Consider the following 22,402-nt stretch of genomic DNA (forward strand, 5'->3'; position numbering starts at 1 on the left):
CCATGATGGCTAACTTAATTTGACGTGTTCAAATAAATGTTCTCTCCCCTGCAGGGCGCGGGAGGGGCGACGGCCAAGGGCCCATGCCGGATGAGGGCCCAGGATTTTAGATGTTCCCTTGGACACATATGTGTTGGCGGCCCACAGTAAGTTAGTCTAGCGGGCTAGAGTCCAACGGTTCAGGCGCACAGCGGGCTCTTCGAAACAATATTTGAATTCTAGGACGTCAACATTTCAATGCAAGATTTCTACCCACTGGTCTCAAATCCATGTTGTGCCCGAAACGAACCGCGGCTACAGTCAACACTGTCTTATTTTCTGGAGTCAAGGAAAGGGCTTTACACAGCCAGCTGCAATTGCAAAAGGAGCTGTAGCTAAGCATTATGTTCCATTCTTCCCAATCACAAAGCTCAGGGGAAGGCGCACTAGAATTCGACATTGCAATTGCAGGCTGGAGCAACCAAATGAGCATCTGGGAAACGTCATAACAAAAACTTGATGCATAAAGTTCGTGAAGCCCCTTGGTCGTCCTCTCAGGACCCAAGCTGAATCAGCACAGGCATGGAATTCCAAGTCCTCGTTCATCCCTGCGTAGAACAATAAGCAGTCTGAACTTTTTAGCAACATTCCAGTGATGGAAAATGCATCAATCAACGTATCAAGTATGGTCTTGAAGGAAGCGAGGAAGATAGTCTGCATTATCTGTTGTGGTTACTAGTTATCAGTTATCACTTTGCAAACAACAGTTCCTGATCCATTTAACATTACCTATATGGCCAAAAACAGGCATATGTATTGAGACAATGTCACACCCGATTTAAAAACAAAACCAAGTGCTACCTATATGTATACCAGGATCTAGTTTCATACACATTCAGTAACAGTATCATGTAAAGGAATATAAATGATAACTTACAAGTCTACCAGAGATATACAACTTAATTGTGAAAACGGAGGCTCCAAACTTCACAGACAATCGACTGGGACTGCGTACGCCTAGAACTCAACATCATCTTCAGAAAACTTCACACACCTTCCTCTTTTGAGCAGCAGTAAGCAAAGGTGGGTACTCAGCAAGGTCACAAGAAATAACCAGAACAAATGATTTAAATCCATATTCAAATTTATTAATCATGTGAGGGTCCAGGCCGCTCTTGACCATGAGCACGACTGATATATTAGTTTTACACTCCGTAGAGGTTGTACACTTTCACCACAAGTCACGTAAAAGTTCAGAGAAACTTTGAACCCAACCATGTTGTGCAAAAGTAGGCACTTATCACATTATCGAGGTGTGACTGCATAGGGACGCTACGAGACCTTTACAAAGGTTCCCTAGTAAGTGCCCACTAAGGTTTCGGTGTCTGGCGTGCATAAACCTCCCTAATGGGTTTAGTGTCTTAGTTAAGCACACTTCCCAAGAGAATCGGGTTATACAACTCAGTTCCCCTTCTTACCCTTTCGGTAAGATTACCCCAAACTAGAGTCTCTAATTAATTAGCCAAGATCAGAGCCATATAGTTCTTGTGATTGCACTGTTTTCCTGGGTGGTCACTCCATGTTCCAATTAACATTATCATGGTATTATAAATAAGCATAAACAGAAGGGTGGTTAGGGACACTTGCCTTTCTCCAAAGAAAAGTTGCTCTTACTACTTTTCAGCTCTTGCTCTCTTGGAATTCTCAATCTTTAAAGCTTTCGAACAGCAATCCTTCTACTCGAAGCAATCATCGACACAATCATACAAAGCAAACAAACAAGTATAACTAAGAACAATACACCAATCAAAGAAAAGTTTTAAAAGAGCATACTACAGGATAGGGCTCGATTCTAAGAACACAAGGGCGTAAGAAAGACTAGAAACAGTGCTATGATTGAAAAGATACACTATCGAGAGATTTGGATCATAAAAGAAAAGACAAGAGCTACATGTTTCATTTATTTTAGTTGAGAAAAATAATGTAAAGATATTTCAGAGAAATATCCTTAGTTGGAATTCAGCAAGTTATATTTATATATGAAAAGACGATGTGAAGCTTACTCCAACTTTATTTATAAATATTTAAGTACAATTTAAGTAAATTAAATATTTGATTTTAAAAGAAGCATGTAAAAGCATCTAAACATATAACTTTATGATTCAGGTTCAACTAAGAAAATTATATTTAAGAACACAATTATATTTACTTTAGTCAAATTAATCATTTAATAAAAAAAAACTGAGATATAACCTATGTAGCTTTTATTTAGAAAAGAAATTGAATAACCATTAATCAATTTAAGTTTGACTATGCAAACTGAGGTGTAGCTCTAATTAGATTTTATTAGAAAACAAGCTTAATAGGTATTAATCAAATTAACATTTATTTATAAAAGTGAGGTATAACTTTAATCATATTTTATTTAGAAAACTCAGTTAAATAGCATTAACCTAATTAATATTAACTATGAAAAACCGATATGTAAACCCTAATTAAATGTTATTAAGAAAAGGCATTCAACTAAACATTAATCAAATTAATTTTAGAATAAATTCTTAAAACACACATTAAGGTAAACATCATGACTAGCGTGTAGTTTATATTGAGATGAAACTAACTAATCAAGAACGAGCTTAAACGGATACAAAACGCGAGGTTTATCACCATCTAAAGATTCTAGGGGTCTATTCATGATTAAACGTAGATCTAAAGGGTTAGCAGAGAAGTATTGCAAGACATAAGAAATAGTGCTCGCGAAAGAGATAAACCTCGGGGTTAGATCTGTAAAAGGTCTAGAGTTGGACTGGATCACCATTATAGGAATCTACGCAAGGGGTTTCCTGGAAGATGGCCAAGACTCAAATAAACAAGCGAGAATTAACTAGTTCCTCGAGGGCCAAACCGCAAAAGCTCGGAGCTTTGGCTCCCATGGCCGATGGTGGCTCGGCTGGTCAAAATTGGCGGCGGTCCGACCGGCTATAAGCTCGGGCGAGGTAGGGAGAACGAGGAGGAAGTGGAGGGGATCTCGTGGAGCTTCTTACTGGCAGCGGGATAGACAGGATGGATGGAGATGGTCGGAATCAGGCCGGCGGCGACCAGCCCAGGCTGTCACGAGCGACCGATGCTCCGGCAACGAGAGGCAGAGGCGAGCATTGGCTAAGTTGCGGCTCGATGAGGGGAAGATGCTAGTGATGCTGGCTCGCTCTGAGGGTCGTCAGTCATGACGGAACCGACGTGCGGACGCCTGGTGACGCTGGAGCTCGGCCGACCGCTCGGGCGGCGGTGCAGCGCGGAGGCGGGCGAGGGGTGATACGACAGCTTTATAGGGCGCGGGGCGGGCGGCCTGGCATGCTTGGCACGCACGCCGAGAGGCGACAGCGGCGCCGGCGGTGCAAGCCCTGGTGGCCGGTGGTCGGGCCCAGATGGGCCCCAGCTGGGCTGGCCGGAGCGGGTCGAGCCCACGGGCTCGGCCCAATAGGATAAATCATTTAACCACGAAAAATACTCTGAAAATCTCAAAAATTCCAGGAAAATTCCTAGAGATAGCTTGGGACATGGGGAATCCAAATAAAATACTTGGAGCTTCTGAAAAGACTTCTAGAACCATCCGAAAATTAGATTTTAGCTCTAGGAAAATGAGAATAAATCCTAGAAAAATATGGAAAATTCTCGCAAGAACCTATTCGTCGTCTAAACACATTTTAAAAGCTTTTGAACTCATGAAACACCAGAATGCAGTGGAATGAAGGCAACACCCAAGGAACAACTTTATTTAATCCTAGACTAAATTTCCTGTCAAGAAAATAAATGTTGGAAATTTTTAAAATTATAAGAAAATCATTGTTTAATTGTTCTTTCTAATCACACGCTGAAATCCAAAAATTTCAAGGTGTGACAGACAAACATCAAAACTGCTTTCCAACTGTTTCTCTACTTTTAGCAGAATATATTTGGGCACATCATAATATTTTCAAGGGTCAAGAAGCTGCCAGTATTTGGTCCTGCTACTACTTGCAGGGCAGTCAGGGGATTGCGTAAATGCAACTGATTTGACACTTGTAATCGATCCTAATTTGCTGTTGTTGGGGGTAAAAAAAAAAGAATTTGTGGATCATGGGCTCATGGTTGCATGATCCTTTAATGAGACAATACATTCAGGCATGGTGAGGCTCCAAATATGATTATGTTGAAGTGGTTCGGCATTTCTTTGGCAGCATCATTGTTCACTTATTTTCTCAATCTTGCTCTTGTTTACCTCTTGCTAATGTTCATCTAAATCAACAACAAAACAAACTTCTTCATTTGGCTGCATATGTTGCAATAGAGTGTGGATAATTCTACATTTCTCAAAATGATGAGTAATTCCCACGATAATTTGATGCTTTACTATTTCTCTCAAAGAAAAAGAGGCAGCAACCCAATTACACAAAATGAAAAGAATTACTGTTATTGATGAAGATTACCTATAGAATGATGAGCAATTCAGCAGCTCAACAATGGCATCTCAAGAATCCGCCTTCGCCATCGCCTCCACCCTCCCAGCAAGGAGCTTCTCAACGTACTTTCCCAGTATATCTGCCTCCAGGTTCACCTTGTCGCCAACCTTCTTGGTGGGCAGCACGATGTTGTCCTGCGTGTAGCGCACGAGCATGAAGTCGAACCACCCGCCCTCGTCGTCGACGCTGACGACGGTGAGGCTGGTGCCGTCGACGGCGACGAAGCCCTTGGGCACGAGCAGCCTGAGGATCTCCGGCGGCGCGCGCACGGTGACCCAGAGCGAGTCGCCGTCGGGCCGGAACGCCGCGATCTCGCCGGTCCCGTCCACGTGGCCCTGCACGAAGTGCCCTCCCATCCGGGACGACGGCGTGAGCGCGCGCTCGAGGTTGACGCCGTCGCCCGGGGCGCGCTCGCCCAGGGACGTCCGGCGGAGCGTCTCCGGGGCCACGCCGAAGGTGAGCGTGGAGGCCGCCGGGTCGATCGCCGCCACGGTGAGGCAGGTGCCGTCGACGGCCACGCTGTCCCCGAGCTGCGTCCCGGCGAGGAGGTCCTTCGTCTCTACCTCCAGGTCAAGGCCTGGAGCCTCGCCGCCGCCGCCGCCGGACGGCGCGAGCGGCGGGCCGAGGCGGCGCACGCGGCCGACCTCCTCGACTATTCCGGTGAAGAGGGACCGCACGGGGACGTGGGAGGCGGAGGAGGCGGCCGAGAGGCTCTTGGGGACGGGCGAGAGAGAGAACCGCGGCGGCGGGAGGCGGATGCGCGCGGCCGCGCCCCGCGAGGCGAAGGGGAGCGTAGCGGGGCCCGACGGCGAGGGGAGGAGCCCCCCTCCGCGGCGGAGGAGCAGGTGCGGCCGGTGGTGGCGGACGGCGGCGGCCGCTGCGGCGGTGGCGGGCGGCGGCGCCATGGCGAGAGATTCCCCCGGCGGCGGCGGCTCGGGGTCAGGATGGGGTCAGTTGGTGGGCTGGTCTGCTCTCCCCACCCATTGGCAAGCGTAAACCTTGTTAAAATACGTATTCACACATCGTTGGCGTATTTTATGTGACTTGGAAAGCGGCTTGCTGACCGGGGTCCGCATCCGGGCCCACGGCGGCTTAGTTGGAGTCGGTTGCGGGCGACGGCCCTGACCCGTTAGCATAAAACCCGAGACCCGACACCCGGGGGGCACACGGCAAGCTACCTCTTCGCTTCACGCTGTCCAGCGGGCCCCGCACGTCAGCGACACACGAGCCCGAGGTTTAGCTAGCTCTGTTCTGCCCCTAATCCCCTCGCGCCGCCGGCGAGCAAGGGGGAGAGATCTGCGCTGCGGGCGGCCATGGCGGCGGCGGAGCAAGGGGCGGGGGCCGTGAGGAAGGAGGAGGGGGAGGGGGAGCAGGAGCAGGAGCAGGTGGTGAACCCGTGGGAGGTGTCGGCGGGGAAGGGCGGCATCGACTACGACAAGCTCGTGGACCAGTTCGGGTGCCAGCGCATCGACGACGGGCTCGTCGACCGCGTCGCGCGCCTCACCGGACGCCCGCCGCACTGCTTCCTCCGCCGAGGCCTCTTCTTCGCCCACCGGTATTGAGGCACCCCGCAAGATCCTGCCTTTTTCTTTTCGGCGCGGAAGAGGAGGTGGCGCTGACGAATTTCGGCGTGCTCTATTTTTTTTGTTGTTATTACAGGGATTTTAACGACATACTGGATCTGTATGAGAAGGGCGAGAAGTTCTACCTGTACACGGGGAGGGGGCCCTCGTCTGAGTCGCTGCACCTCGGCCACCTCATCCCCTTCATGTTCACCAAGTAAGCATTGTCCTCGGTCCCAAATCTCCGGCCATAGTTCCTCTGTTCTATATTGATTCCTGAATGTGTTGCATACTTGGACAATGTTGTGTCAGCGAGGTCGTACCATGTGATGTTTTTTCACTAGAAGATATCACTTTGGATCCACTAATGGTACATGTAAACTTCTCTTGATTAGTGAACTGACGAACCTAGCGAAAATTGATCTGTTCTCGATGCTATGGTGGTGTGTACGCATGTGTCATCCTTGTAATTGCAAAAAATAGGAGCTGTTCTGGAATTTGAGGCGCTCCTTGTGGTAGTTACTCCAACTTGGTAAATCAACTGATGGACAGGGTAGGAATGCAGATGTCTTGCAAAACATGTCCAGGAATATTTTCATTTAACATGTTCCTTCAAGGAAATTGCGGGTTTTTAAACATTCTTTGAGATCTAAAGTAGAATGCTAAGATTTTTTTATAGGTCTATTCCACAGCAATAGTAAGACAAAAGATTCCAGCTCTCCATAAATGCAAGTAGATCCACCCACTACACTATTCTTTGATAAATCTACATCAGTCTCAGTTCTGATTTTGTAAGTGACCATGGGTGTTGTTGATTAACCATCAGGATCTTTTTGTTTTCAGATATCTGCAGGAAGCATTCAAGGTGCCCCTAGTTATACAGCTAACTGACGATGAGAAGTTCTACTGGAAGAACTTGACTATTGAGGAAAGTAAAAGGCTTGCCCGTGAAAATGCTAAAGACATTATAGCATGTGGTTTCGATGTTGAGAGAACTTTCATTTTCACAGATTTTGGTTTCGTTGGAGGGTAAATTACTCCTCTTGATACTAATATTTAAATGTTTTGACTGATTTTTTTGTTCATTCTGTCACTAAATGGCAAGTGAAGAGCATGCTGTTGGCCTTAGATTTGTTTATTCTGTGGGAAGCTAATATGTCATAACCCTCTGTACTCTTCTTGCAGCGCCTTCTATGAAAATATGGCTAGAGTTGCCAGATGTGTGACATACAATAAGGTAAGACCTGTTGAATTAAGAACAATATTTTGAAAACTACAGAGCTTGATTACTTACCTTAACGCATCATTCTAACTAATTATTTTTATGCTTGAGCAACAGGCTGTAGGGATATTTGGATTCTCACCTGAGGATCACATAGGAAAGTGTACCTTTCCTCCAGTACAGGCAGTTCCATCCTTCCCTTCTTCATTTCCTCATCTCTTCGCTGGCAGAGACCAACTGCGGTGCCTTATCCCATGTGCCATTGACCAGGTACAAACATACCTCCATATGATGATTGTGACTAGCAAAATTAGCTTTGTATCAACTTGCTTGCATATGCATATGTCTGGCAGCACAATTTTGGAATTAGTGCCTTCAAGTTTTTGTTTCTTTTTTCAGAACTAAATTTCAATTGAGCCCCATTCTATGGAAAGTATTAATATATTTTGACAATTTGAACTGGTTCTTTTTCTTGGTTATTTCCAGTACTAAATTTAAATTGTGCCTCTCCAATATATGCAAATTATGGGTTCTCAGAATTTATGAAAATGTATCAAATTGTTTTAATTTAAAGATATCAAAATGCTATTCCATGTTTATGTTTTTGTTTTGAATGTTTGACTCATTTTGTATTTTTGCAGGATCCTTACTTTAGGATGACTCGTGATGTTGCTCCCAGAATTGGTTATCAGAAACCATCACTGATTGAATCAAGATTTTTCCCTGCTCTTCAGGTTCACTGTCTTTGGCATTGATATTTTAACTTAGCTAGGGATTTTGTTTTCTTTTTTCTACTATGAATGGTTATAATTTTTGTCACTTAGAACAAAGCCCGGGGGAGTCCCCTCCCGTGGTCGAGTTTTTTTATACATTTTTTCACTTTATTATTTATGTGAGTTTCTTTGTTTCTTTCTTTTTTTAGGGGGAGAACACAAAAATGTCAGCCAGCGATGCAAATTCTGCAATATATGTTACCGATAGTGCTAAACAAATAAAGACAAAGGTTCGTCCTGAACTTTAACTTTTTAGCTAGAAAAATATTTACCAAGCAATTACATGTTTTAGTACCATTTAGATTTAGATTTTTGGCAAAAATGTACTGGGCGAAATACTACCCCTTGAGTAATTTCTTTTGTTCCACTGGCTTGTAATATTACCCATTATTTTCCAGGTGAATAAATATGCCTTCTCAGGTGGGCAGGACTCAATAGAGCTCCACCGAAAACTTGGAGCTAATCTTGATGTAAGCCTTTTCCTTGTTTTTATTCTTGAACATCTGTTAATGCTTATCAAATAGTGTGCCTGAATTATGCACCATATGCCGACTTTTGCCTGGAATTTAAAAGTTAAACTTAAGAAGTAATATGAATTCACCACTGGAAGCTACCAATTCTAGAATGCATATAGTTTATTGAAGCCTTTCATGCCATATTTAAGTGCTAAAATTCTCAAAATTGCGAGATGTTTTCATTTGTGTAATCTACCTGCACTAATTCTAGATTTCACTTAATTATTGTAAACATAACACCGAATTAACTGGTGAATTCTCATTGTGATGTTCAGGTGGACGTTCCAATCAAGTACCTAAACTTCTTCCTTGAAGATGATGATGAGCTTGAGCACATAAAGAAGGTAATATATTACGACTCCTAGAAATAATTTGCATGGTGCCATTCCTGTTTTTTTCTATACTTATGACAAACTAAGTTGCTCTTACATTTTTAATCTGAACACCAGGAGTACAAAGAAGGAAGGATGTTGACTGGTGAAGTGAAGCAACGACTTATCGCAGTTCTATCCGAGCTGGTTGCTAGGCATCAAAGAGCTAGAGCTCAAGTGACCGAGGAGGTACATGATTTATCCGATCTAGTTGTCGCATGATCGGGTCCTTGCACCTTGGTTAACTATCACCGCTGTGTGCACACATGCACATCTCTTGCATAACCTAGTAGTTGTATATGGGATGCACCCAAGGATATACCCAAGAGCACATGTTCTTGACGTCCCTTAGGCAACTCTGACCACATGTGCTGAATGAGATGCTTAAATCTTTGCATGTCGATCGCACTAATAGTTTTTTGTTTGTGCAGATGGTTGATGCATTCATGGCAGTCAGGCCTCTTCCCAACATGTTTGGCTAAACATTATGACAAACCAGGAAGAACATTGCTGTTCTTTGGGATAATTTAAGGCATGTGTAGAACAATGGGGTTGCCATAAATGTCTCCCCTGATTTATATCCTTCTCTGATTTATGTGTACCTAGCCAACCATCCTGTGTGGCAGGTTGATTTTGTTGAATCAATACATGATGGTGTTATTTAAGTTTATTTTCAATCATGGTCCATCAATGTAAGATTGAGTGATCTTTTTGTTGAATGAGAAGAGATTGATGGGATTGATTTGAAGCAGAAACCACTTGACAAAAAAATGCTGAACTTCTGCTTAAAATTGACATGCTCTCTGGTCGCAACTTTAACTTTGAATTTTTTTTTTACTATCAATAATTTGAAATTATTCAGTTTGGAACAAGAAAAAAATATGTATTGTCTTTTAAAGCTCTTTCATTTCACAATTTTATTGGATATTGAAAACTGATAGAAAAATGATCAAAGATAGCAATCAGAGATCAGATCATGTTCAAAACTTTTTTTCCCTACCAGGGGCAGTGCTCAAGTGGTCTAAAATAACCATTTTCACATGACAATCTGCTTATGGTTCAACCTGTGTGCCATTCGGTGATCACGGTAAACTGCAATGCCATGGTCAGGCCAGAAACGAAATGAGACATGTTGACAAGCATTACTCAGAAATACTGGCAACACATGACATTGACTTTCAATGCTTTGCACAACTGATGGAACTGCAATTTGCTTACATTCTGTTCTTTACCAGTAAAACCATATATATGCTTCCTATCTATCATCCAAGTATTTATATCGTATATTTCATCAAAATTTTGAGAAAATGGCAATGAAATGAATGCAACTCTAGAAATATCTTCTCCCCGATACTCCAGCTTAAGGAGTTATCCATTCCACCTCCAGAATCCCCCACCACGGGGTGGCTGGTTGCTGCCTGCAGCTGCTTTGTTGGGCCCAGAGTCTATTTCACCACGAAGCAATTCAAACTCCTTTTGTAGGACATCCATCTTCTGTAGCTGTTCTTGAATCTCTGAAACTTCATTCTGTCCATTGGCAAGGGGGGATCATGTTATTGTTATCTCAATACAAAGGGAGTACCAGCACATGAAAGGCGACACAAATAAACTGTACAACTTTCAGGTCAGAGTTAAAGGGGTGCTAAATGACAACTGAGACTCACGAGGAAAATGGGTCACTTCATTATTTTGTTTAAAATAGTTTAGTGTTATTTTTCTTTTTCTTTTTTTGTGAAAAAGGACAAAGTTGTTCTGGTTATATAGTCTTACACCAGTTCTATAAGTAAGGTGGCAATGAACACAATTCAGTGATTGTCGGTGACAAATAATTGATTTTTTGCCTGATTACACTGAGTTGGACTAATTAACCTATCCCTGCTTTAAATTAAAATGCTCATTTACCATATTTCTAGACAGCAAGTCAACAACATGAGTTCAGGGAAAAGATAAACTCCAAAGAAACCCTGAGCAGTGGCGGATCTAGAAAAAATTGTTAGAAGGGGCTCTTCCCTTTTATCTTCTACCTCTAGCCTCTCCTTTCAAGCTTCAATGGATGTAAATTTGTAGGGGAGGCTTAGGAGGGGCTCCATGGCTCTAGCAACGGTAGGAGGGGCTCAAGCTCCGTCCGCTCCGGTGCTAGATCCGCCCGACCCTGAGTTGTCTAAAACCACTCATGGCATGGCATAAGATATCAATCAAGATGACCAAATTATCCAAGTGCTATAGCATGAACTATTCAGATCCTGCCCAACAAGTTTTTGCCTACCTCAAGTTTGGAAGCCCTCATTTGTTCAGCAGAAAGTTGATCTAGAACTAGGTGGATTTCCTGCATAACAGTGAACAGAGCACAGAAATATAAATTGATACTGAGAACTTGAAAGGGCGTTTCTTCCTCAGAAAGTAAGGTCGTCATAACACAGACGGTGGATGCTGTATATCACATGTTGCAATTTCTCTTGTATGTGTAAATGTATTTCATAATTTGGCTTTTAAGAGCTCAATTCAAGCATAAGCAATAGCAACCTATAACTTCATTGAATCGCATTGATTTAAAATATATTTTCAATCATGTTTAGTTGAGCCTTATATTGTGACTTTTAAATTGGCAGTCACAAGAAATTTCTACAGAGGTCATGGACAAAGAGATCAACATGTAAGTAGCGTGGCACTGCAAGGAAATAATATTGATAATTTGACATTTTCTGCGCAATTTAGTAAATCTTGCCTCAGTAAGCTCTGCATTTCTGTTCTCCACGGTAGCTAGTTCCTGCTTCAGGTGGAGACTCTGCAACTGCTCTTGGTTAAGTCTGTCCTCTATTTGGTTTCTTTCACCCTTAACTACTTGTGCCGAGGTTTTGCTGGTATCTGCCCTATTGCCAGGCTGAAAGTGAAAAGAAAATGCATATTCTATTAATGAATATGCCAAGGAAACTATCCAGCAACTGTGTTCAAGCACACAAATTATTAATAGGAAAAAAGAACAGAAACCATATATATGAAGCTGAACCTTACCTTATCTTTAAGTTCCTCAATTTCAAATATGACTTTCCTGCTAGAATTTTCTGGTATAGATATGGGGGTAGTGCCATTTATATCCGTTTCAGTTTTTTGTTGAAACGGGATGCTTGATTTGAGACTTGTCTTGAGGGCATAAACCTAAACAAAAAAGAATTTCTCAGCTAAATATAAGGACATATGAAACAGTAGAGTGTTCATCGAGATGCATGCCTGATTACTATAACGGCCACTGTATCCTCCAAATGACACCAGAAAATTTTCTCCATCAATCGTGTGCATTACTAAACTTGAGCCCTGTGATAAAGAAGCCTCTGAACATCAGTAGCAGAAAGAGTCCATAACTGAAGTAGAATGCAATTAATGAAATTTGCTACAGATGACCTTTACCATTATGAGATCCTTAAATCCATATATGGCAACATTGACTCATTTGCAATTTCAACTTTGCAGCCCGAAGGAAGTTTTTTCCTCAACCCAAAATACTAACTGTTTTCAAGTGGATAGAGTACTCAGAATATAAATGAGCTCACCTCACTTGTAGGGGGTGCACGGGCCTCAAGGCCAGTGACAACTGACCATTCATAAGTAGACATGTTAAGTACAAGAGTATCTGTGACACCTGCAGTGAATTAGAAGCACGTGAGCTTGGAACTATTGTATGATACTTTTAGAAAGTTAAATGATATTATTCAAAGAGCAGCTCCAAGAGAACAGAGAAAAGAAGATGATTTGGCAGATAAAAGATAGACAGCTAGGCAGATTCATCAGAAAATGCTTGATGTCTAAACCAAAGAAAGTGGACGATGTACAAAAGAAGGCACATTTGTCTCGTAACTCATAAATGTAACAAACATGTGAGATATCTCAATGTTACCTTTCCTACTATTTCCACCACCGGTAATAAACCAATATTCTCCAATAGTTACACCTGCATGCCCTGCTCTTGGTTCTGGAGTAACGCCTTGCTGCTCTGGTCTTGACCATTCCATCTGAAACAACAAAGTGATTGATTTAGACTCCCAAAAGGATCACATACCATCTTTAGAAAAAAGAATCAATTCTCACTGTCTGTGTGTCAAGGAGATGTAGGTCACTGAAACATGTAGAATGAGACCCCCCACCAAATATCAGAAGATATCGCTCTGCAAAGCAAGCAGCAGCATGCTCTGATCTTGGAGAAGGGGGAGTGCCTCTGAAGAGCAACAGCATAGTTTTAAAACAGTCAGATATTGATCCTGCACATCAAAGCAGAGCAAGTATAATACAAGTTTCATCGCATGTCCTAGACCAAGTGTAATTACCAACTGCAAGCTAAATATGCATCATTCTCATGTCACTTTCAAGTTTGGATCTCCACAGTTATATAAGAAACCAGTTCAACATTAACAGGAAGGAGGACCATTCCTATCCAGTAGGGACCCAGACCCAGAACATAAAAATACAATCATTTGTACCAAAAAAAATTACTAATGTCAGTTAGCCAACTGAACAAATTTTCTTCATAGAACTTACGTGGTCTCAAATTCATCCCAAGTCATGGTCTCAAGATCAAGAATGTGCAGATCATTCAGAAGTGATCTCCCATGACCTTCCCCGCCAAACACAACCAAAGTGTCGCCAACAAGAGTCACTGATTGACCACCACGTGAGCTCTAAAGTAAATAGAAAAATGTCAGCACAGATTTGGAAAATAAATCAAGCAAATTTCAGTTAAGGTAAAATGTGTAAATACTGTAGAAGCTTTTCTGATGATAAAATACAAACAGAATAACCATACCGGTGAGCTTCCATAAGTACGCAGGGAGGACCAAGTGCAGGTTTGTGGATCAAACTCTTTAACTGTCACAAATACATTGCATAAGCAATACTGAAATAGGAACGAATACACTGAGAAATGAGTAGTTAGAAAAGAAACATATTATCCTAACCACTGAGACTTTCTGTAGGTTCCCTGCTATGTCCTGCAAGACATAGGATCTTATTTCCCCATGGAATCTGGAAGATAGCAAAGCCAGATGCAAATACACTATACAGTTATAAGCTAACCAATAGGGAAAAAATGGCCAATTTCACTCAATTCACGTGTAAAGAGCATTTGGTGGTTACCAGTGAATGACCAGCACATGCAGCAAATGAGACTGCTTCAGCTGATTCTGATTTAGCTTCCAGCATTGACCATGACAAACTTTTCAAATCCAGAACCTATGATCATTCAAGGGTTCCAGTATGAAGACCAATGCCGTTGTAAGTAAGATTGATACCAATGAGGTGATGATTCTATAACATCTCAATTCAAGTTGTTTGAACCTTAAATGCAACTACCAAAAATACAACATTTAAAGGCACAATCTACTACAAAACAGGATGACCAATCTACCTGAGGGTCGCCAAGGTAGCGGCCATTGTGATTGCCACCAAAGACGTACATCTTCTGCTGAATCACAACAGCTCCATGCTGCGATCACCACAGACAAATGCATCAGAATCAATAAGGCACAACAGGTCCACGAGACGCGCAAGTGCAATCAGGCAGCCAACAAAACCAAAGAGGACCTTGTAGCGCGGCCTCGGAAGCTGTCCGGAGACAGAGAGCGGCGTCCACTGATCGTAGGCACTTATGGAGCAGAAGCCTTCCATGCTAATTTCCTTCTCCTGAACATCGACAGCCTTCCCGTTCTCCGCCACGACAACTTTAGGCTCCTCAGGGGCGATGCCATTGTGGCTAGCTGACCCAATGGCCATTGGTCCTTGTACAGTCTAACAAGGTTAAACAAAAAAGATAACGCGATAAGCAATTCAGTTAGCTTAAAAAGCAGTTATGATCACACATCGAAGTAGTCCTAATAAGCACCAGCACCTTCATGTACAGCATTGTCAGAGCCTACCACAATCATGAGACGGTACAGACGCTGATCGACAAGCAACAACAGACTGAAAAGGGGAAAACGAGCCCCGGGAGATGCCAAGATTTAAGAGCTTAAAACATCTAGTTTGTGCACGGACATTAGCACCTAGCAACGATTCCCGAATGGTGGTGCCTCTGTGCCGCTAAAGCTCGGACGGCCGCCGCAGCCGCGACGCCAGAAACACCGGACCAGAAGCTGAAAGCGGATTAATTATCCACTACCAAATCCTCCACGAGGGGGTTCACTCACCGCCATCTCGCCGCCCGGCGCCGCGCCCACCAGGTGTCGTCGAGATCCGGACGGAGGGGAGGAGGAGGACGTTGCGCAGGGTTCTAGAAGGTTCTGGATCCGGCGGAGCCAAGCCGGAGGGCCGGGGCGGAAGGCCCGAGATCTGGAAGCGGGGGCTCGCTCGTGCAGCGCGCCGGCGACCCGCGAAATGGGAGGCGACTTCGAGCGGCGTGCGTGGAGATTCGTGCGGGCACGGATCAGCCGGAAATGAGTTGGGATTTCTTCAGGCCGTTCTGCATCGAACTGAGGGGTGGGCACAGAACCCGATACTCGAATCCAGAATCCGAAAAACCCGAACCCGAAGTACCCGGAATTTAGGAAACCCGAATTAACCTTCGGGTGCCAATTCTGGAAACCCGAATATATTTTGGGTAATTCCGGTTTTTGCCCACTGTACCTGAATGGCCTAGCTCCTCTCCACCTCCCTCTCCGACTTTGCAAGAATGAAGAATGGATTGCGTGCGTTAGTTGCTTTGATCCAGTTCCCTCGTCCAAGCTTCTTTAATCCAAAGCCACTCCAAATCAATTACTCCAACAGAGGAGGGGAACGAGTCACGCCGAGGAGCTTAGGATGAGAAGCACCGCATGGTGGCAGGCCGGCAGCAGAAGTCAGCAAATCGCCGCTCTAATCTCCTCCCTTTTAGTGTATGTTGGGTATATCGGGGAACCTCGAACCCGAATTATCAGGTATCCAAAATGTCGGGTTCTTATTTGTTCGGGCAAAGTTCAGTTAAAGAAAAACCGATTTACCCGACCCAAATTTTTCGGGCAAAGTTCGGGTGTCAGTTAAAAAAACCCGATTTACCCGATCCAAATTTTTCGGGTAACCGGAATGCCCACCCCTAATCCAACTGTACCTTTAGGCCTTGCTAGCTAACTTGTACGAGCAAACAAGTCCTGCCGTGTTGCTGCAACCAGTAGTGGATGTTGCTGACCAAATTGTTCTGGCAGGATTGCAATTGCAACTTGAAGATTAGGACCAACGCCACCAGAGCAGCTTATGTGCCATGTAGTATGTTCGACCGTTGCCTTGCCATGTCAATATGGTTTGATCCACCTGTACAGCAGCTGCATATTTTTTTTTATAAAAAAAGAAGCTAAAAGCAACCATCTCACAAGGGATGTGAAAGCAAAGCATCAAGTCATCGTTAGATTTGTATGCTTTTGACTGTTCACACTGTTCTCCATAGCACAGTTCATAATGCTTCTTTTCAAAGACGTTCATATCCATCATAACTCATAAGCATGACAAGCCCGTCGGGTAAAAAAAAACGCAGACGGTCATCTTTATTCAGGTACGGAAACCCGCGTATTTTCGATTTCCATCGTCTCATCTCAGCAGCCAGCAGGAGAGGGGGCAGCAACAACAACAACAAACAAAATCCTAAAAGGCACTACGAACTTGAGAACAAAGAACAGGGCTTAGTGTCAGCCGCAGGGTCACACGGACTCTCAGTACTCCTCTTTCTTCTTGGGGGTTTCGTCCTGGGGCAACGAGACAGACTGCACGATGTTCCGGACGACGGAGGCCTCGACTCTGAACTTTGAGGCGATGTCGTCCACGCTCATCGGGCCGTGGTGGGTGCTGGACTTGCCTTGGTACAGTTGGATGATCTCCTGGATGTGCTGGACATTCAGCGCTCCTGATGGTAGCTGCCTGCTCCCGCTTTGCCCAGGTTCAGCCTTCGATGTTCTCACCTTCGGGAGCGGCCTGTCGTACCGCTGTACAACGGAAGCCTGCAACATAGCAACCTCTGTTACCAAAGTTTCCCCTGAAATGAGGGTTTAGTGTAGGTGGAGACCCAGCTACTTCAATTCATATCAATTCGAACATTTGTAGAACAAAGTAATTTATCGCCATCTTTTATCCCATATAATGGTAGCCAAGAAGACTACATACTTACTACATCAGTATCTAAGAAGGAATATGAGAGTTTTCAAAATTCAGATATATCATGGTTGCAAGCATTCCTTCCTCCAGCATCTTATTACCAAAGGAGAGCATTTTGGAGTAAGAAGACTTACATTACCCATTTCTGGTTTTCCTCCAGGCTTAGTAGTGATTCTCCCAACCATGTGCTTAAGCATCTCGTCGTAACTTGGATCACGTTCCTCAAGTACACCATGGGCATTTTTTGTTGGCACTGTGACATCTGCATTACACTTCAAAAAATTACAGACTGGTGAATAAAAAACTAGACCACAACAATCCGACTTATGAAACCAGTAAACATGTGCTTTAGAAGATTCCAAAAAAAGGTTACATTGCAGATTTTATTTGCAATTAACATTGAATCATGTCATGCTGAAAAAAAGGATACATGAAGGCTTAGTTTAGCTACTAAAATAAACGTTATCCAAAGACAACCCAAATGGGATTAGTTAAAACTCATACCCAATCACCCACACAAATGTTTTAGTGCAGTAGATTTGAATCCAAAAGGGCAATGACCTTCTTCAAAGCATCAACTCAGAGAATCAAATGCCATAAAAACACTATATCAAATCTCAAAGTTTATCTTCTTGACTACCGGCTAGTTTGGCACTAGTGACCATGTCCAAGAACATTAGAAGGTGTTTGATGCCTATTTCTTATGATAATACTGCTTGCTCAAATCAGTTTAAAATATTCTGGAGTGCAGATCAGATAGATCTTAGTTCTTGTCCTTGCTAAAAAAAAACAGAGATGTCAGTTCTTGTCTACTCTGAACTACTTAGTGCTCTTCCTTTCTTTGATAACACATTGACACTAGTATCCGTACCTAGCAAGGTTCAGCACTGGACTGAATGAAATAATGTCAACACTTGTATTGCAAGGAAGAACACACAGGACTGCTGTGTTGGAGAGGGTAGGCTCACCTTTACAATAGGCATGGATATGACACAGTGTAATCTAGGCCATCTAGGGTGCCTGAGGACACTTTGAAAATCAAATAAGAAAGGATTTACATATTTGTGGGGCTTCAAGTACCAAGGATGGAATCAGCAGACCCTAACTGATTCAAGGTTTTAAAACAAGCTACAGTTCACAGAGAGCTGTAGTGTCATTTACAGATGAATGTGTTATTTTGGGGAAAAGCTCAACTTCCCATCAAGAATTTCATATGTGGCCTCACAAACTACCGAATTAAACAACAATTACTTCATGAGAGCTTTTGAGCATTTGTGGGTAGCACCATAATTGAATTGAACCCAATGATCTATAATGATGCAGACTATAGTTCAGGTAGAGGTGCTTTGCCCCTTACAGATAAATGGTTTACTAACCTAGAAGTTGGTTAGACCAACAGAAGACATCAAACTCAGCAACTTATCAAATTCATTAAGCAATAAGGTTGCGAACAAACAGTTGCATAGAATTCTGATGGAACACTAGAATCTCCAGCACCAGCATCTCATTAAGCCAAAATCTAGAGGGACTGCATAAGTTGTGCTGTACCCAGTAAACAAACTCACACAACAAACTATCATACCTTTCCATCCTCTAAAATACTAGTATGATGTGATAACTCTGGCCAAAAGTTCAATCTTGAAAACTATTTGTAACCACTAGTAATTCGCAGCTGTAAATTCAACATAACTCAACTTAATAGAGTCACACTAGGTTCAGTGAAGTGTTTACGCTACCTACTTAAACATATCACATTCCAATTGAACATTAACATAATATCCAAGCACCCACCATGGACCAAGATACCGGTTCCTGTTCTAATTACCGGCATACATTTCTCCAATCTGATTAAGGACCTTGACACAAGACAAGACAAAAAAAGGGTCCAGAATCAAGCGCTAGCTTGTAAGTCATAAGCAATCAAAATCGCCATAGCAACCCACTCTCGGTCCTCAATTTATCAAGTAGACTTCAATCCACAACCACATCATACTGTCAAGACTTACTAACCTAAGGAAATGCAGGCTTAAGTGAACCAGGAACCTAGGCAAAACGGTAATGCTAAGACACAGGCGTCCGGACAGAGAAGAAAAATCGGATGCTCCAACATATGTTGCAATAGTTAAGCATCGATGTTGCAACTATTGTTTTTGCATGTTTCACAGTGAACATTGCATGAAACATAGGCCCCGTTTAGTTCCCAGGACTAAAGTTTAGTCCCTGTCACATCGAATGTTTAGATACTAATTAGGAGTATTAAACATAGACTAATTACAAAACCAATTGCACAGATGGAGGCTAATTCGCAAGATGAATTTATTAAACCTAATTAGTTCATGATTTGACAATGTGATGCTACAGTAAACATGTGCTAATCATGAATTAATTAGGCTTAATAGATTCGTTTCACGAATTAGCCTCCGTCTGTGTAATTAGTTTTATAATTAACTCATGTTTAGTACTCCTAATTAGCCTCCGAATTCGATGTGACATGGACGGATCCAAACACCCCATAGTGTTCAGGTTGCGGCAGGAGTTCTTTATCCTAGAATCGAACGGCATAATTTTTTTTTTCAATGTTGCAACTATATATTTTTTTGTTGCACACGTTGTATTTTGATGTTGCAACGGAAAGTCCGATGAGATGTTTCCCATCCGACGTCCAGGCGCTAGCAGCGCCGCGTCGACGACCAGTAGCAGGGCGTTGCTCCGTCACGTGATCTAGCAACACGGGCGAGCAAGCTAGTGCCTAGAGGGGAGAAACCAGGAGTAGCAGAAGCTTTCTTACCGCCATTGGTGGGTGTGTCGACCCGGTCCTGCGGCGCGCCGCCAGCGGCCGGCGGCGGTGCCCGCGGCGGAGGCGGGGGAGGGGGCCTCGCCGGGGGTGAGGGCGCAGGAGGGGGCCTCACGCGGCCCGAGGCGCGGCGCAGAGCCTGGCCCATGCGCCTTCGGGCCTCCGGCCGCCGCCGCCGCCGGCGAACGGGGGAGTGGGGAATGGGAGAGAGGGCGCGGCGGGTGGGTTCGCGAGGCGGCCGCCGCGTGTGCGCGAGCTTTGGTCGGCGGTTTTGTGCGCGACGTGTTGGGTTTTCGGCCCGTAGCGAGTAGCGTAGGGAGAAGTCATTTCCGTGCTCTTCTCTTGATGGCTAGTACATCGTTTTCGTTCCATTCAATTTCGTTCAAATTTCATTTCATGCTTTAGAAGACTCCAACATATAAATTTTAGTGGTTCAATTCTTCAAAAATAATTTTTAGTGGTTCGTGTTTGTGTTAAGATTTGTTATGATGGTGATTATAGTGGTATGAAAAACTTAAGTGTTTTATAGCGTACCAACAAATGAAATTTTTTATTATTTTGTTAGAGCTAGTTTACATTGAAACTAACAATTAATTTCCATGTAACTTTTTTAGAAAAGGTGCTGTGTAAAAATAGTTGGCAGAACCTTCGCTAACATCATATTTTATTTTCTTAGCATAAATTTAGATCTAATCTAGCATAGATCATAATGTTGGATGGTTGAAAAGTATTGGAAATCTCAAAAACACTCGGGTATTGCGTAATTATTCTCTTTTTCTCAAGAAGTTCCCCTGATTCAAGTGATCATGGGCATTGTTTCAAAGGCGTCGTCTAGGCGTTCAGGGGTCCTGCCCGTCTTGGGAAATCGGCCGTCTTTTCGCATAGGTGACAAGGCGTGCACAGATTTTCAAGGTCGCCTTATCGCCTTTAAAACAATGATCGTGTGAATTCGTCTTAGATCTATGGGGTGAAAAATAGTGAAGTGTTAGATAAAAAAAATATTCTAGATTTCGGAATTATCTAAGGTGGTCAACATACATTTTATTTGGGGACTAAATACGAACTCAAATCTGGATGGGTACTAGGTGAAATGCAATCTTTAGCATCTATATATGTTCCACTCCATACTCATTTCATATAGTCGCGAGACATTAACACCATCTGCAACTCTAGGCTAATATATAACTAAGCCAATTAAAAAATATATTACTTTTCGTTAGATGTTAGGAGAGCTTTCCATCTATGAATTTCAACTTTCAATTGGGAATCTTGAGGATGTTGAATAGAGATAGTAGACTTTTTTTATATATTGCAAGTGTAAGAGATTTACATCCTCACCCTTCAGGTCTTGAACTTCAAATACAAGATTTCAAAATGCAAGTAGTTTGGACCAATAAAAAGCCATGGATAACAACTTTCTTCTAAATGGAATTACCCCCATTATAATCTAGAGGCTAGGGGGCAACTCGAGAGAAGCCATTTTTTGCCATGTGATTTTTTTTCCAACGTGATTAGTTTCATTTAAGTTTTTCTATGACAAGTGCATAACCCACCTAAGCAATTTGGTCTGGTGTGTCTCGGGAATCTGCCTACTGGATGAGAATGCACTGTGCGTCACCGTAGAGCGCAGTAATCGTTCACCTGATGTATTCTCATTGTTCGACTCTATGTAGTCATTTGATCCGTTCATCGGGTAAATGGATGGACGTGGGAACCGCTAATGCTAGCGTGTTTGATTGTGCTACTTCCGGTTAGCTGCTGCAGCTGCTACAGTAGGCTAAAACACGGGCAGCAGCAGCTGCAGTGTTGTGCAGCCGAACATTAGGCTACAGTGCTGTGCAGCTACAGTAGTCTAAAACACTTGTAGCAACAGTTACAATTATATTTGATTTGAGTTCTTGCCCGTCCTAGCATTTGGCACATGAGCTAGATGGAGGCGAAAGTAAATTTTAAAGACCTATCATTTTTTAATGTATCTCTATTTCCTTTATATAACGTTGATATTATGATAATAAAATATTGCTCTATTGCCATGGGTAAATACTTTATGATATTATAACAACTGAGTAGCACCCAGCAGGTCTGGGTTCGACTCCCAGTGAATTAAACGAGTCTGAAATAAAAAATTATAAAAAACATGCAGGAGCTTCCCCTTCGGTCATATTAAATGCTCTTGAAATTTACCAAAACGGCATTGCTAGCGCCCAGATGGGTTATGTCTGGATCAACATAGGAATAATTTGTCCAGTTATGCTATCAGTCATCATTGGATTAATAATACGATTTCTTCCAAGGGAATTGGATGGGTGATGTGTGGATCAACATGGGAATAATTTGTCCCGTCATCATTGGATTAATAATGTGGTTTCTTCCAAGGGAATTGGATGGGTGATGTGCGGATCAACACAAGAATAATTTATCCAGTTGTGTCGTTTGTTGTCGTTGGATTGAGAATATGGTTTATTCCAAAAGAGTTGGATGGGTCATGTCTGGATCAACATGGGAATAATTTGTCCAGTTATGTCGTCAGTCATCATTGGATTAATAATGCGGTTTCTTCCAAGGGAATTGGATGGGTGATGTG

The 22,402-nt window shown here is 43.1% G+C and overlaps 4 protein-coding genes across 8 annotated transcripts; 1 reads left to right on the plus strand and 3 right to left on the minus strand.

Moving 5' to 3' along the window:
• Positions 1–295: 295 nt before the first annotated feature.
• LOC117851007 (riboflavin synthase) lies at positions 296–5,478 on the minus strand. 2 transcript variants are annotated; one of them, XR_011897885.1, is made up of 3 exons: positions 4,446–5,478; positions 1,627–1,715; positions 296–587 (listed from the first exon to the last, which is right to left on the minus strand). XR_011897885.1 is itself a non-coding variant. In XM_034732903.2 (2 exons), the coding sequence occupies exon 1, from the start codon at positions 5,381–5,383 to the stop codon at positions 4,487–4,489; it is 897 nt and encodes a 298-aa protein (XP_034588794.1). In that variant the 5' UTR covers positions 5,384–5,475; the 3' UTR covers positions 296–587; positions 4,446–4,486. The 2 variants fall into 2 exon arrangements, 1 of the variants encoding a protein (XP_034588794.1); XM_034732903.2 differs by lacking the exon at positions 1,627–1,715 and having other exon boundaries at positions 4,446–5,475.
• A 203-nt stretch (positions 5,479–5,681) lies between these two features.
• LOC117851006 (tryptophan--tRNA ligase, cytoplasmic) lies at positions 5,682–9,676 on the plus strand. Its single transcript, XM_034732901.2, has 11 exons — positions 5,682–6,033; positions 6,138–6,257; positions 6,884–7,069; positions 7,226–7,277; positions 7,380–7,532; positions 7,904–7,996; positions 8,185–8,265; positions 8,434–8,505; positions 8,826–8,894; positions 9,000–9,110; positions 9,353–9,676. Exons 1-11 carry the CDS (start codon positions 5,792–5,794, stop codon positions 9,401–9,403), a joined length of 1,230 nt encoding a protein of 409 aa, XP_034588792.1. The 5' UTR covers positions 5,682–5,791; the 3' UTR covers positions 9,404–9,676.
• A 387-nt stretch (positions 9,677–10,063) lies between these two features.
• On the minus strand, positions 10,064–15,336 carry LOC117851005 (acyl-CoA-binding domain-containing protein 6). 4 transcript variants are annotated; one of them, XR_004639421.2, is made up of 16 exons: positions 14,797–14,826; positions 14,493–14,696; positions 14,317–14,394; positions 14,046–14,141; positions 13,868–13,934; positions 13,717–13,778; positions 13,452–13,591; positions 13,005–13,131; positions 12,814–12,928; positions 12,470–12,558; positions 12,150–12,233; positions 11,934–12,077; positions 11,647–11,802; positions 11,188–11,247; positions 10,946–11,082; positions 10,309–10,448 (listed from the first exon to the last, which is right to left on the minus strand). XR_004639421.2 is itself a non-coding variant. In XM_034732900.2 (15 exons), exons 1-15 carry the CDS (start codon positions 15,098–15,100, stop codon positions 10,290–10,292), a joined length of 1,587 nt encoding a protein of 528 aa, XP_034588791.1. In that variant the 5' UTR covers positions 15,101–15,336; the 3' UTR covers positions 10,064–10,289. The 4 variants fall into 4 exon arrangements, 3 of the variants coding, with proteins under 3 accessions (XP_034588791.1, XP_034588790.1, XP_072148969.1); XM_034732900.2 differs by lacking the exons at positions 10,946–11,082; positions 14,797–14,826 and adding an exon at positions 15,095–15,336 and having other exon boundaries at positions 10,064–10,448; XM_034732899.1 differs by lacking the exon at positions 10,946–11,082 and having other exon boundaries at positions 10,064–10,448.
• A 1,059-nt stretch (positions 15,337–16,395) lies between these two features.
• LOC117851008 (uncharacterized) lies at positions 16,396–20,101 on the minus strand. The gene is made up of 3 exons (XM_034732905.2): positions 19,813–20,101; positions 17,159–17,286; positions 16,396–16,870 (listed from the first exon to the last, which is right to left on the minus strand). The coding sequence occupies exons 1-3, from the start codon at positions 19,964–19,966 to the stop codon at positions 16,586–16,588; spliced, it is 567 nt and encodes a 188-aa protein (XP_034588796.1). The 5' UTR covers positions 19,967–20,101; the 3' UTR covers positions 16,396–16,585.
• Positions 20,102–22,402: the final 2,301 nt, after the last annotated feature.

This window comes from Setaria viridis, chromosome 3, assembly GCF_005286985.2.
Source record: "Setaria viridis chromosome 3, Setaria_viridis_v4.0, whole genome shotgun sequence".
In the NCBI taxonomy this organism is placed as follows: domain Eukaryota; kingdom Viridiplantae; phylum Streptophyta; class Magnoliopsida; order Poales; family Poaceae; genus Setaria; species Setaria viridis.

What these genes read in the sequence shown, in the direction of transcription:
- LOC117851008 (XM_034732905.2), bottom strand. Translation starts at nt 19,966, where the DNA reads ATGGGCCAGGCTCTGCGCCGCGCCTCGGGCCGCGTGAGGCCCCCTCCT. An exon ending in CGACACACCCACCAATGGCG is followed by an intron (nt 17,287 to 19,812) that starts GTAAGAAAGCTT and finishes AGTGTAATGCAG; the next exon opens with ATGTCACAGTGCCAACAAAA. An exon ending in GAAAACCAGAAATGGGTAAT is followed by an intron (nt 16,871 to 17,158) that starts GTAAGTCTTCTT and finishes GCTATGTTGCAG; the next exon opens with GCTTCCGTTGTACAGCGGTA.
- LOC117851007 (XM_034732903.2), bottom strand. Translation starts at nt 5,383, where the DNA reads ATGGCGCCGCCGCCCGCCACCGCCGCAGCGGCCGCCGCCGTCCGCCAC.
- LOC117851006 (XM_034732901.2), top strand. Translation starts at nt 5,792, where the DNA reads ATGGCGGCGGCGGAGCAAGGGGCGGGGGCCGTGAGGAAGGAGGAGGGG. An exon ending in GATTTTGGTTTCGTTGGAGG is followed by an intron (nt 7,070 to 7,225) that starts GTAAATTACTCC and finishes CTCTTCTTGCAG; the next exon opens with CGCCTTCTATGAAAATATGG. An exon ending in TCCCATGTGCCATTGACCAG is followed by an intron (nt 7,533 to 7,903) that starts GTACAAACATAC and finishes GTATTTTTGCAG; the next exon opens with GATCCTTACTTTAGGATGAC.
- LOC117851005 (XM_034732899.1), bottom strand. An exon ending in GCTACCTTGGCGACCCTCAG is followed by an intron (nt 14,142 to 14,316) that starts GTAGATTGGTCA and finishes GAATGATCATAG; the next exon opens with GTTCTGGATTTGAAAAGTTT. An exon ending in GTGGCCGTTATAGTAATCAG is followed by an intron (nt 12,078 to 12,149) that starts GCATGCATCTCG and finishes TTTTTTGTTTAG; the next exon opens with GTTTATGCCCTCAAGACAAG.